We start from the raw sequence: 14,924 nt of genomic DNA, 5'->3' as shown, positions 1-14,924 counted from the left end.
TTCTTTCATTATGTTAATAATTTTTACATGTTATATTATTTTTTGTAATCCTTTCTCGTATGAATAGTTAGAATTTGTAGTTGAAAATAAAATAAAAAATATTTAAAATATTCTACCAATAGTCATTTACATTTAGTCATGCATTCATTTAATCATCATAATCTTTGTTGTTTTATTCTTTCAGATATTTTTGATTCCTTAAATCACTTAATTGTCAACATATATTTAATTATATTCTTATGTTTGACTTTTCCACTGTATGATACTGTATCACTGTTCTTGTGATGTACTCCAATATATTACTTTTTTAAGTAAAGCAATAGTAACCACAAATTAACCATTAGTCTCCATGAACCATATTTGTACCATGATATTTGTGAGAAAAGAAACACGCTTTTCTAATATTATATATATTTAAAAAGACATGGTTGCTATACGTTTGGCATGTAGTTTATTTTGAGGCAACACCACAGACGGATACCCAGGGACCTCATGAAGCAAAATTCTGACATTTAAAAAGGTCAATTAAACAGATCCTATGGCATCTGTTATAATCATATGATATTTTCATAATCTTGTGAGCAAATAATTATGAACACTTGCACAAAAAACATGCAGTCAAACAGGTGTTTATTAATAGTATTTATTAATCTATTTATTGCATGCACACTTTCATACAGCAGACAGCAAAATAAAACCATAAAAATAAAACCTTACAAGAATAAGCCATACTCCCACTACTATGTACAAATGTAATTATCAGTTAAAATAGTTTCTTATTCCATAAATATTTCTATTTTCTCTTATGGTACATACCTTTGCATGCTTGGCCATTTCAAAATGACAGAAATAGACATATTAAATCCTATAAAACTAGACCATTTTAAGCATGATAGGAATATAAATAAATCTTCTGCGAGCAACTAAACAGTAGAAAGACATTAGTGAAATTAAATAACCCCATAAATAAGTGCTGGAGTGCCTGTTTATGCATCCAGGTCTCTCTGACAGTAGCATTGCATCATGTTGGATATATTTCTTTTGTACAGGTACGTGTAAAAGCTGAGAAAGATGTGCTCTGTATACTATCTTTTCGTAACATTTAAAAAGCCACGTAAGCGAAGGGTTTCAGCTGTATTATTTGTAATCAAAACAAATAAAAAAGAACATAATATTTCTGCATCATTCATGGTTCTGTTCAAGTAGCTGAGAGCACGAACATTTTGAAACATTCTCTCCGAGAATGACAGATTATTTCACTTTGTGTGAGGCATTGCACATTTTCCCGTGACATTGATAATGGTAGACAGTTAGCAGGAGGAGTCTTTCATAGAGCTTTGGTATGCCTGCAGCGTTAGGGACCCCCGTTTGGAAAAGGACCCCGTAGCTACACAGTAGTGCAAAAAAGGCAAGGCGTCTTTGTTTCAACTCCACCGTCCATCCCCTGTTGCAATTCTTTAAGCGATACGAGTTATATCATGTGGGCGATATACTTTTTATTGTGTGGGCTAGGGAAGAACAATAAATACAGCTCCGTCTTCAGACAGAAGAAGAGGGAGGTGGTAAGAATGGCATTGCTTGGGTGATCTCCCAAGGTTCAACTCAAAGGCTGATGCCAGTCACGCTGGAGTCCGGAAGAAAAGCGGTGATGGCCAGATAGCCCTTCGCTCGCCTGATCATCTCTCGGATCTCGCAGTTGAGCTCGGTGAGTCGACCGCATATCTCAGACATGTCTTGTTTGGAACCAACCAGGGCGAAGGTGCCTGTTTGACCCAGAGTCTGGTGCCGGAAATAAATGTTGAGTAGAGTCTGGATCTCGTTCTCTGAGCTGCTGCCGAAGATATCACTAGGCCACATTTTCCTAAAATATCAAGATACTCAGGTAAGTGCCATTATCAAAGTACATATGACACATGATTTAAAACGCAAAGACAATAAATAACAAAATACAGGTTGTAGTGTTTCCTATTTAATATTATTATAATGTTTTTTACGACTCTGTTTCTCACTGCCAAAATTTTACCTGCATTCACGTATGTGATGGATTGCTCTGTGGAATTCACTGTCTTTAAGGCTCTCTAGAATAGCCTGCACAGCAGCTTCAGAGGAGCTGTAGGGGGACTCGGCATTGGAGTCTTTGCACTCGACTGCTGGCTCACCGCCCACTGATGCTGCTTGCAGGTTACTCCTCAAATCATTCAGCTCACTTGACATGTTCAGCAGCTATAAGGTTATAAAAAAATGAATATACATGCAGTATGAGATACAGTTATAGTGTAAGTCTGTAATATCATGAAACATGTGATGTATACTAATAATGAATAATATTACAATATTCATATACTATGGTATCTTCAAGGTATTTGGAAATATATCATGGTATTACCTTTGTACATATCCAGAAATGTAATACTTTGGTAGTTATTTTGTTACGGAAAGGTTTTATGGTACTTATTTTGTGTAATGTATAATCTTAAATGAGGAGAAAAAGGTATCCACGTACCTCAGGGACCGAGCTTATGGTGTGAACCTGACCAATCAGCTTACAGTAAGACTGAAATAGCAACAGTAGTTGAAAGTGGAGTTTGTAGAGTCTTTGACAAAGCTCCAGTTGCTGTGAATAAGACAAATAAATACATTTGTCACTGTGGTATTTCTCATTCTACAAAGCAGATACTGTATATCATAGAGCGGCAATGCATTTATATTAAAAATCATCAGCGAATATACAAGCATATTTATAAAGCAATTATCGTGAAAGAAATCCAAAGCCTGTGTGAGAAGAAACGCTGACACGCTTTGTAATATTCTGCAATGCTCTGTTCATGTGACATGAAACAAGAGATGTGTTAAAAGGATTTGATCAAACTTACTGCAAGAGATTCCATTTGCTATAAAGCAGGTATTGCAAGACAGAAGTGAGAAAGTGAAAAGAAAGGTTTTGAGTTTAGTGTGACAACATGCAGCCCGCCGGCACATGCAATAAGCACGGCCAAAAGATGGCGTCATTTCAGAGGCATGCATGAGCAAGAAGTTAAAAGAGTAGCATATAAAGAAGGCAAAACCCTGCAGAAGTATTTCCTGCAAGGCAGGTCACAAGTACATCCTCCAATTTTTACATTTGCAAAGGGTCTTTGCTGGACGACTGACTATATGTCCATTTATTATCCCGTTTCTCATTTTTTCTTTTATCAATTAGTTTAGCTTATTACGGAATTAGTTATTTGTAAGATTAAACAAGTGATCTTGCACAAAAGTGTTTCAGCTAGAGTAGTGTAGGTTATCTACACTTGAGTAAGACAAAGCCTGTCTTAAAGAAGTCTCCTTGTTTCTTTAAAGTGATAGTTCACCCAAAAATAAACAACCGTCATCATTTACTCACCCTCTTTTCATTTTAAATCTGTTTGACTTTCTTTCTGCAGAACACAAAAGAAGATATTTTGCAGAATGTTGTTAACTGGCCCCCATTTACTTGCATTGGTTTTGTGTCCATACAATAGAAGTGAATGGGGCAAGTGCTGTTCGGTTACCAACTTTCTTCAAAATATCTTCTTTGTGTTCAGGCGGAAGAAACAAAGTCCATCCATCCATCCATTTTCTACCGCTTTATCCGAACTACCTCGGGTCACGGGGAGCCTGCGCCTATCTCAGGAGTCATCGGGCATCAAGGCAGGATACACCCTGGATGGAGTGCCAACCCATCGCAGGGCACACACACTCACTCATTCACTCACGCACTCACACCCTACGGACAATTTTTCCAGAGATGCCAATCAACCTACCATGCATGTCTTTGGACCAGGGGAGGAAACCGGAGTACCCGGAGGAAACCCCCGAGGCACGGGGAGAACATGCAAACTCCACACACACAAGTTGGAGGCGGGAATTGAACCCCCAACTCTGGAGGTGTGAGGCGAACGTGCTAACCACTAAGCCACCGTGACCCCCTAGAAACAAAGTCATACAGGTTTAAAATGACGACAGAGTTTTTGTGTTTTGGGTGAACTATCACTATTATTTAACATGTAAGCTCACCACATCAAATATAAGAATGGGAGGTGCTGTTGTGCAGTAATAGTTTCAAGCTCAAGATTAAGAGCAGATAGAAAAGAGAAGGATGTCACTCACAGAGCTATCGCACAGCGAAATGCAGGGAATATAAAAGACAGATTGAAATGGAATCTAAAATAATTTTAGTTAAAATAAACTCCTATTAAAACAATAAAAAAATCTCAAGAAAGAACGACAATTAAAAGGGACATACATCAGCAGACGATGCAGACACATCAAAATAGTCAGCTAATACATTAACATGAGATACCATGCCAATTCCGTGATATACTGACACAATGAACTATTGATGATTTAAAGGGATAGTTCACCCAAAAAGGAAATAATTTCTGTCATCATTTAGCCTAAGTTGTTCCACAAATGTATAACTTTATTATTTCTATTGAACACAAAAGAGGATGTTTTCAAGAGTGTGGAAAATCAAACAGTTGGGTCACCATTGACTACCATAGTAGTTTTTTACCTGACTATATTGGTCAATAGTGCCCCAGAACTGTTTGGTTCCAAAAAGTCTGCCAAATATCTTTCTTTGTGTTCAGCAGAACAATAAACTTTATAAACATTTTGAGGGTGAGTAAAGGATGACAGAAGTTTAATTTTGGGTGAACTATCTATTTAAGTGTTATTTGAAGCTCCATTTATTAAGATTATAATTTAAGTTAAAAGGCTGGTGTCGTACCTTCTCCTCTGTATTAGCGGTCTGGTATGTGATCACTCCGTCTCCAGCACATTTTGGAAAGGTTGCCTTTGCAGTTGCATAGCCACTAGAAGTCAAGATCATAACAATAAAATCTGATGTTGCATCATATTAACCTTCTATAAATGGGTCAAAGAATGCGGGGTGGGGAAACCATTGATTATAAAGGAAGACAATGTTTAATTTACACACATACACACATGCTACACCCCCTTAACAATTTTTCACTTCATGTTCCACAGATAAATAACATTTATTTGAAATCATGTTCACCATAACAAGGATTAATCCAACTAGTTGTCTGTATGAACTGCATTGCAATGTTTTTAAATGAGGTAATAGATCAGTAAATAAGTGTCACATCATTGAGCTAAAAATAAACTAAACATACCGATAGGACTGCCTCCTTCTTATTATTGTAGGTCTCCAGGTATTCCTGTAGCTCTAATACACTAAACTTCATCTTCTCCAAGAGGCCATAGGACACAATCTGAAACATTCATCATAACATACATTTTGTAACAACTGCATCTAGAATAGCAATCACACACAAACTGAGACATTCGACAGATACTGAGGATGACATTTTTTTATATAAGGCTTGATCACAAAAACTGAACTCACTGTGTCTGCATCCATAAACAGTGTTGGACATTCCGAGCATGATGTCAGCATCTGGGAAGACCTCACAAACTTGACACCTATTCCTCGAAGGCCATCGCCAAGGTAACCAGCAGCATCACAGGTCAAGGTGCAGAATCTGGTCTGTATACTCTAGGGGTCAGACACAAAACTGAAATTAAAACTGCCAAATGACCTTTGTTTGGAATTGTTCAGTTCTTCATTGTGATTAGTTGAGAAGTTCAAAGTTAGTTTCTATGTTACCTGAAAGAGTGAGGAGAAGACTTGGAAGGTGTAGACAGCACAGGAACCATCCGAGTCAGTCACCAACTGGTTGAGGTGACTGCGCCAAGCCTCCTCGGCATCATCACACACCGTCGGCTGGAAAGCGGCCAGGATGGCAGAGAAAAAGGGAGATGGCGGAGGGGAGGAACGAGACTCTAGCGACAGCTCCTCCTTCTCCTCGTCCGGCTCTTTCACAGGGCCGTGCTCCTCTCCAAACCCACTAGAGAAAGGTTTGACTTATCCATTTATTTTAACGCAGATTTAAAACCCACATGAATTTGCTAAGTAAGTACCTGGGTATGCAGTTTATCCCACTGTCCTCAAAGCTATTTTCTTCAATTTCGGGTGTGTCCACTGTTACGATGTCAGAGGAAGTGAAGTCAGAGGGAAATTCATAAATGCAGAGCGAGATATCATTCTCATTCACGCTTGACTCATCTTCTTCAGCTGAATCCTCCGGCTAGTTTTGAATTAAAAAAAGTTTGTTAGTATAATGTACTGTTTTTGCCACTATTTAAATTTATTACATATGAGTTGTACTATGGAAAGAGTTCTGACATCATTTCACAAGACGTAAGCACAACTGGTCCCGAAGCACTTTCATTTATTAGTTTAACATTTTCATTCTCCATTTTGATTCAGTTGTAAATGTTCATTTGGTTTTATTTTGTTAAAACGCCTGTGTGATGTTAAAAAACTAAACCAGGAAGTGCTCCTGTACTAGTGTTGTTTACATCTGGCAAAGTGTTCTACAGAAACTGTAAATGATATTCTTAAAAAAATTGATTATGTGGCTGATTGTCTCAGTGTAAGAGGAAGATATTAATTTCTTAAGCAAGTGTTCGGCCAATTTGAGAAGATGTGTATGGGCTGGTAACTTTACCCTCTATATTGTTTATCATTGATTCTTCATATTCCTGAACATAAGTATAAATTGTGTACAACTAAGCAATATTGCATACACATACTGTGTATACTCCATCGACTTTATACCTGCGATTGGCCACTGTGCACTCTCTGTGGATAGCTATATCCACATCCGTAATTTCAGTCAACCACTAAATGAAAATGTACATACATAGATGTAATTGTAAAGAGGTGTAAATGGGTTGCAAGTCAATGCATAATTTTTTACGTGATACTAAAATGTAACCAAATTACAGTTAAAACCATTAAAGTTCAAATAGACTAGCGTACAAAAATTCACAACGAAGCCACTGACCTTTCCAGACTAAAACTCTCCCCGCTGAGAATCTTGTCTTTTATGTGCTTTTTGTTTTACATTTTCAATTTGTATTTCTGATTCAAAAAAATTGAGACCCTTTAAAAAAAATCTGGTCTCATGTCTACAGCCACAGGCAATGGGTACACTCTCTTTTTTAACCTTTAGCATTTAGCATGTGAGTGATGTTACAGCCCTGCAACCCAAAGAGGAGCCATACACATTGCCGTAGTGGCTCATCCAAAGCCTCTCTTTGAGATTGTGGTGGCCACAAAGACGAAAGTGGAGAAACGGTTTGAATTCATAAGCATGGAGTTTTTAAAGAGCATGCCAATCCATGCACCTCGGCGAACTAGTCGAATGTCTCCTAAAAGCCTAAAATGGCGAAACAGTGTCAGCCGACTACTACAATTCCTATATTTCATCAAAGCTAAAAGCAGAGGCAGCCAGATAAAGCAAGCGCAAAGGGAGATTATTCTATCTTCAGCCGTGATAATGGAAAAACTCAAGAACCGATGCATGGTATGAGCAGGAATTAGTCTGCCCCCAAAGGTCAGCCATTTTGAAACTCTTATTCACCCGATGGGTCGAGCCCTCGGGTAGTGAGATCTCAAAGTTTGGCGTTGGGATGGAAAGAGGCACTGGGTCAGCTTGAGCGTTGTCAAAGAAGACGGGCGGATAGTTCGTGGGGTTTAATTCCTCAGTGGGAGACAGGCTGACATTCTGAAATGAGACAGAGATCACAGTTATATTCAACTTTATAATATCTGGAACAACTACTTGGATTTATACTGGGTTGATGTAACATACAGAAAACAATTTTAAACTTCTATTTGATGTACAATAAGCAAAATGAACATTACTAGCTGTGATGCATAGACAGGCTCCTCCTCAGAAGATTCTTCAGAATCATCATGGATGACTGGACACAGGCTGGGTGAACTTCCTGAAAGCTGGCTGTCCTCCTCCAATGGTTGAGGCTCAGTCTGATCCAGACTGTCAATAGAACGTCTCCGTGCACCCCAGTTAAAGCTGTCCACTGTTTCACCCTATCAGAGAAGGGGCGGGAGCTTTAAGAATGGATGTATGGTGCACAGAGTATGCTCCTGAATCACTCGGTATGCGAGCTAGCTCAAACAAGATATTTCAGTATACAGTATTAAAAGGATAAGCACAATAATACTGTATATTAACTAAAAAGGTAATACAGCTTCTAAAGAATAATTCTTTAAGTAGAGTAAGTTATCACAGTACAGTCATGACTGGTCTTGAAACCAAAAATCCTCATCCATATTCCTGCACAGATCCCCACAGTTTAAATAACGCTTTCCTGTCAGCCACCTTAAAGGTACAGTTCACCCAAAAATAAAAATACTTCCTTCGTATTTACCCTCATATCATTTTAAACCCTAATGATTTTCTTTATTCTGCGGAAAACTAAAGATATTATTTAAAACAATATTGGTAACCTAACTACATTAGCCCTTATTGAATTCCTTTACATTGACACTAAGCCAATGAGACATTTCTCAAAATATCTTCTTTTGTGTTCCACAAAAGGAAAATCATACAGGTTTTAAATGACATGAGGGTGACAGAATTTTGATGTAGAACGTCCACCCTATCTCATCCGCAACATCCACAAGAATTTATTTAAAAGGCTGAATCTGCCCTCTTCAGAGTATTTATGGCATTACATACTTAGTCAGCAAACCAATGTGAGTCTGCAAATTCCTGTTTCTCGGGATTTCATAAGACCATAAGACTAAAGAGGAACTGCTATGCTACTGTACAGATGTATATATTGCTTAGTATTTTTTTTCTTTTATAAAGAAGACTTTTACCGAAATGCACATAATGGGAAACTCCAGTGGGAGTACATAACCATAACTACATTTCATATCATATTCATTTTTTTTTTAAATATCTTTGATACAACCAGTAGTTATGCAGGGTTGATGGAAATGAGCAATGTCTGTATGTTTATAATTTATTATTATATTCTTTATTTTATTCTTTGTTTTACTATTGTTATATTTATGTTTCATCATGATTATTATAATTTTTTTGTATTTGGGGAAAGGAAATGTACCATATCCTGTAATTGTGTCAGTGTTATTCCAATGGCTTTATGTAAAAAACAATAAAAACAGTGTTGATTAAAAAAAAATCTTCTTATATAATATACTTCTTTGTAAAATTATTAATGACACCAAACAATTCCATTCTTAAAGAAATATATAATATGCATGTACATATATTATATTTAACTGCTCACAGTCTGAATCCGCAAGGTCTAAAAAGACTAACTGTGTTCATTTTCAGTATAATTCCTAAGCAGAAATATGAACATGCACAGAACGCAGTTGCAACGTTTGGGGTAAACTGTGACAAAACACCGCATCATCGTACTTTCCTGCACACAGCACAACACCTGGGCTTACCTGCATCTCCTTGAAGGCACAGACATAGACAAGGAGAGGAGAATGTATTACAAAGAGTTCAGTTAAAGTTGCATCGTGCAAACAGTGACAGTGTAACAGTTTTAGTGCTTTTCTAATGCTCTAAGTTGGAGAAAAGCACAGCGCATTTGACATCAGTCATCAGCTTTCCCAAAGTTATACATTATAGTCTAAACAAAGTTCAGTTAATTTGGTAGTCAAAGGTTTGCAACCAAGAACAGAACAAATAATTTTAGTTTGTATACTTATTAAAATTATTCCTACCTCTCCATCTTCCAGTTCTACATCCAGGAAATCAAAGTCCCTGAATACACGGAACTGCTGCTCAGACGTGGTGTCGTCCATGTTTTCCGTGTCTCGTGTGCCGTCCTCAGAGGACACCAGACTGGGCTGGTGATCGATCAGGTCCAGTTCCCCACAGGATGAGAAAATCACCTGCAGGAGTGGTGAAGAGCATTTTAGAGTGATTGATTCACTCCAGACCTCATCCCACAAATAATTTACAATGTAACTTACAGAAGGGTTTTTGGTGAGTCCAACTTCTTGACCACACAGTGTTAATACATTCACCAGCTTTTCACGCGTCCTTTTCTAAATGAGTAGAAAAATTCAATCCAAATATTGTCAATTGACTTCATAATGGGTTGGCCTATAAATAAGTGGAAATGTCAGTTTGAGACACTATGTAGCTTACCTGTGAGGACTGTGGCCGTTTCCAGCTGACCGGCACCAGCACGTGATTGTTTTGGTAAGAGCCAGAGGATGTCGAGGAGATACTGCACGTCACGGCGACCCGTCCTCCGTTCTGCACATCTTGCTTCGGGGAACCACGGAGCTCGTCGTAGCGCCGGCCAATCACTGGCGTCTGAAAAACACAATGTCATGCACCGTTTACCCCAGGGATTTAAGGGTCTGTTTATTCTCGAGGCTCTCTTCGACGTCAAGTCGAATTGCGTCCGCTTCAGTTTTCCACAAACAATTCAGTGCCAGCTGGAAAAGGTGGAAGTTGTTCCTGATGTCCCCGAGTTGCTGTGTTCTGGTAGTGACGTTCTGGAAGAGGAAACACCAATAAATGGAGCCAAGCAAAGCATGTGGGAATCTCAGGACTTCCCGTGTTGCACACCTGCCCTCAAGTCCTGTCTGCTTGGATGAAAGCAAGCATGTTTTGAACCTTGTTTTATGCTCTCTAAGAAAGTCATAAATATGTCCCAGGTCAAATACGTCCAACAAGGCAAAGAAGTCTGGTTTAAAGTTCTGGAAGGACCGTCTCGTGTTCTACATGCAAAGCGAAACAGCCACACAGCGACATCATTTCCTGGAATTTCCTGCCTTACAATAATAGCTCCCTGTTTGGTTCCCACACTTTGATGAGACTGGGTGTCTCTCACAGGTTTAAAACAGAAAATCCAATTATTATAATTTCAAAATAACCTGTAGAGATTGCTTTGAAACACTGTATTTTTTAAACTAATTGTGAAATAAAACTGCAGGAAATAAATGAGAAAGAGAGGATCAAAAATAACTCCACCTTGGAAAGCACAGACAAACCCACAAAGAATGCCAGAATTTGGTGGTTTGTTGGTTCAATGTCAAATTTGGGACACTGTGTACCCAACCCTCACTGCTCTTGCTCAGTCAGAATGTTCAGACACATTTTGTCTTTTCCACATTTCAGAATAATAGTGAAATATTTAAAACTGGACGTAAATGCATGTGAATAAAAATCAATATTTCAACCTATATAATATTTTAAAATATATATTCAAGCTGACCCTTTTTTATCTTAAACGTCTCAGAAGAGTGTGAGGGGGCATTTATTACCTCTGAGATGTCAAAGTGGAAATCAAGGGTCTTCCCGGGCAAGGCTTTGGAGGGCGTGTCCCACACACGCCTGACATCCACGTTGGACACGTTGCTCAGCGGCGACGATGGCGAAACCAGACTGGCCGACCGGGAAACCACCAACTTTAATATGTTCAAGGCTTCCTTCCAATGTGCAGTCTTAAGTTGCAAACACAAAACAGACATAAGTTATTTCTCAAAAGACTCTTTAAAAAAGTCAATTAGCAAAAAGTTACACACAGTCAATCAATTCTAGCAGGCAGCAGCCGTCTCTTCTTCTGCTAAGACAAACATACGAGTCCAGCGAGAAAGGTTCAGAAGAACGTCTCACTGCTCTGAAGGCCTCAGTAATGTGGCCAGCGGCCAATAGGACTGACTGTTTATAGACTGCTTCTGGGTGTGCCCTGGATTTATAGCCCTGCCACAAGGTTGAGTGCATTTTTTTTCTCCAGAGGAAGGGTTGAGAGATGGAAAAGTCACGGTGTTACCAATAATGTGAGAGAGATTGTTTTTTAAAGGGAGAAATGCAGTGAAATAATGCTATGTCATGAGGATATTCATGTTGGATGAGATATGGATTAAATCAATGTGATCAAGGATACATATTTTTGTCCCCAGAATACGATTTCTGTGAATTAAAATTTACAAATCCGAAGCAACTATACACTACAAATGAAGATGGCACTTAAATATGCTTTAAAAACTTTAAAAGGTCCAATGTGTACATTTTTTGAGGATCTATTGACAGAAATGCAATTTAATATAATATAATATATAATATGTCTTCAGAGGCGTTTAAATACCTTACATAATGAAGCGTTATTTTTTTATAATCTTAGAATGAGCTCTTTCAATCTACATACACCGTGGGTCCCCATACATTGAACTCGCCATGTTGTTTCTACAGTTGCTCACAACAGATAAACTGCTCTACAAAGAGTGTTTTAAATTTTTTATCGTTTTTCTCCTTCAACAAAGAAGTGAAAACGTGACCACATCTTAGTTCTGTGTCAGCCTATGTAGTGCTTCAAAATGGAGGAAAGAGTGGTGGAGTGAGCCTTTGGTCGCAATTCGCAACCTCACCACTAGATGCCGCTAAATGTCATACACTGGACCTTTAAGAGAGCCTTAACATGGGTATTTAACCCCCCAAATATTGACATCTGAACTATCCGCATTGTACAAACCTGGATGACATTACGGAATTGCCCAAATCTGTCCATGTCATTTAACTAACCATTATAAAAACAGTGCAATTTGGATCGTAACAAATCCACCAACATAAAATCTGTTTGATAATGCGCATACTTTACTGCAAATACGTTTTTTGCACATTACAGGAGTCACACCTGAACAAACTTCTCAATGGTTGTCAGAACCTCGACGTTGAAGGGTTTGGCTTGAATACCACTCAAGTCCATGTGACTCAGAAGACTGTAGATAATCTGTAGAAGAGTCTGTTGCATGCTGGGTAGTCCTTTCTCCAGCAACTGTTTACAACGCAAAACAAATTAGACAATGCAACAAAGACAAGTGGGAAAAAGTGTTTTCTTCCATGCAAATGACACATAATTCACATTTAATTTGTATTTCTATAATAAACAATCCATTATTTCTGCCCACCTCTGCCATGCAGGTTACCATGTTGAGCGTGCTGTCACTAAAAGCCTCGTGCAGGTATCGGCAGACCACGTTCACCCAGGAGAAGCAATCTCGGGTGTACGAGTGTGTTTTGTACAGTGTCATCACATGGGCGAGGTTGGATAGCTTTGAGTTCTTTTCCTTGAGGCAAACCTGCCAATCAAAAGAAATGATATTAGAAAGATGTAGATGTTCACTGTTAAACAGTGCAAGTTATGATGAAAGCGAAGAATAACATAGACAGACCTGGGAAATTCTCTCGGCTACATCCTTACAAAATTGGGTGGGCGAGTCGAAATGGAGCACCAGGTGAGGGATGAGGCAGAGCACATTCAATGGAAAACCTGAAGCACAACAGAAAAGATTGACTTTTGACATACTTTAACAACTTGATATTCAGAAACAGTAAAATTGACTTTTTACATAATTAAAGGACTTTTTTGATAGTGTCCTTTAATAATTTGGCTGGAAAACGTTTTTTTGAGTTTCTCACAATAAATACACAAGTAGATACCCAATCATATAAAATAATTCCCAACCTTTGACTTGTGAGGTGTCCACAACCGGTAGGCGTGACACAGGTGTAAGCCGGCTAAAAAGCTCCAAAGTGAGTTCTGTGGTGGTGGTAGAAGTAAAGCCTTTCAAAAGTAGCTGTTGTAGCCCAGAGAACTCTTTCCATTGTAGCTGGACCTGAATCTTCTCCAGCTTCTCTCTGTATTCCTGCTTATCCAAAGAAATGTGACCTAGCAGCTTCGCTAACAACCGGAGGGACATCTGGTACTCAAACTCAAAGTCTGACTCCATAAGCGACACCGTTGCCCAAAATATGGTGGCCAGAAGGTTGCGAGGGTGGTTGGCGTTGGTTGGGTCGGTGGAGACCACGATGTCCCTGGAGGAGGTGGAGGACAGAGATCGGAGCTTGCAGGAGTTGCCCTGATGGTGGCGAGTGCAGGCGTGGATGCGGTCCAGGGTGGCACTCCGAGGAACCTCAGAGGAACGCTCAGCCTCGCCAAAGCGTTTGGGGACGGAGTAGCTACGTTGGTGACGGACCCGCTCAGAGGCAGTGCTGGATCCGGGGATCAGCTCCAGTTGACTGGTGCTCTTACGATTTGGAGTGAGCTTGCCGGTGGATGGAGGATCTGGAGAAGCAGACCTGTAGGAACATGTGATCACAAACTGGGAACACTTAAGATGTTCTTTAGAGGTTCTTAAAAAATAATGTATGGGAAGTACCTACCTCAGTATGAGAAAGAAGTCATTGTTCTTTAAGCATTCCGCCAGGTTATCCACCACAGACTCAAGAGTGAGGAGAAGCTCCATCGAGTAACCCTGCGAAAAATCGATTTCACTGGATTGAATACATTGTTCAGAACTGACAAATAATTGAAACATTTCAGCATCAAATCTTACCTGCACCTCCTCCCCGTGCTCCCCGACCACCTCCACCAATCGTGAAAGCAGGTCAGAGATGGCCAGCGCTGAGAGGGGTTGCCGGAGAGCTCTGAACACCTGGAAGGAACGTCCAGCGTAATGTCTGGAGGAGCTGCATAAAGCCAACTGTAATGCCACATCACTCCACTGCTGCTCGAGTTGAATGTCTAGACATACACAAAACGCTATATAAAGACATCATTTACAAATAACTCATTGATTTATTTATAATGAATTGGAGATGTGAGCAAGAGACTAAAAGAAAACGTTGGGTTAGTCATGGTGAGACTCACCTGATTTGGCCTCTTTGAAGACAGACACTACATGTCTGAGGAAGTTAGTGAGATACTCAGTGCTCTTTGAGTGTGGATTCTTAGGAGTGATGTCTTCGTGGTTCCACAAAGGTCCAAAAGGCCTAGACAAACCACCCAAATATGTCTGATCATTGCATTATACATAAGGGTTAAACCCACAACGTCACTAACAAGTGAAGCAACTTCCACCAGCAGTCCCACTCATTCATTCTTAAGGGATAGTTCACCCAAACATAAAGATTCAATCATTGTTTATTCACGCCCATGTCATGCCAAACCTAGATGAGTGTCTTTTGCAAAACAAAAAAATGTTTTGTGACCCTGGACCGCAAAACCAC

The 14,924-nt window shown here is 39.3% G+C and overlaps 1 protein-coding gene across 1 annotated transcript in view; it reads right to left on the bottom strand.

Moving 5' to 3' along the window:
- Positions 1-629: 629 nt before the first annotated feature.
- frya (furry homolog a (Drosophila)) overlaps positions 630-14,924 on the bottom strand; it is a 60,670-nt gene continuing 46,375 nt past the window's right edge. The window contains 22 exon segments of the mRNA XM_056756115.1: positions 630-1,861; positions 2,024-2,223; positions 2,504-2,614; positions 4,751-4,819; positions 4,821-4,835; positions 5,160-5,258; positions 5,393-5,542; positions 5,654-5,894; positions 5,968-6,134; positions 7,476-7,619; positions 7,760-7,945; positions 9,623-9,793; positions 9,875-9,949; positions 10,053-10,223; positions 11,180-11,359; positions 12,550-12,690; positions 12,824-12,994; positions 13,088-13,185; positions 13,381-13,994; positions 14,079-14,170; positions 14,252-14,439; positions 14,566-14,687. Of these exon segments, the coding sequence (XP_056612093.1) occupies positions 1,603-1,861; positions 2,024-2,223; positions 2,504-2,614; positions 4,751-4,819; positions 4,821-4,835; positions 5,160-5,258; positions 5,393-5,542; positions 5,654-5,894; positions 5,968-6,134; positions 7,476-7,619; positions 7,760-7,945; positions 9,623-9,793; positions 9,875-9,949; positions 10,053-10,223; positions 11,180-11,359; positions 12,550-12,690; positions 12,824-12,994; positions 13,088-13,185; positions 13,381-13,994; positions 14,079-14,170; positions 14,252-14,439; positions 14,566-14,687 (3,664 nt within the window). The 3' untranslated portion in view covers positions 630-1,602.

The sequence above is a fragment of the Triplophysa dalaica genome, chromosome 9, assembly GCF_015846415.1.
Source record: "Triplophysa dalaica isolate WHDGS20190420 chromosome 9, ASM1584641v1, whole genome shotgun sequence".
NCBI lineage: Eukaryota > Metazoa > Chordata > Actinopteri > Cypriniformes > Nemacheilidae > Triplophysa > Triplophysa dalaica.
Note: the sequence above shows the minus strand (reverse complement) of the source record. Positions and strands in the feature narration are given on the sequence as shown.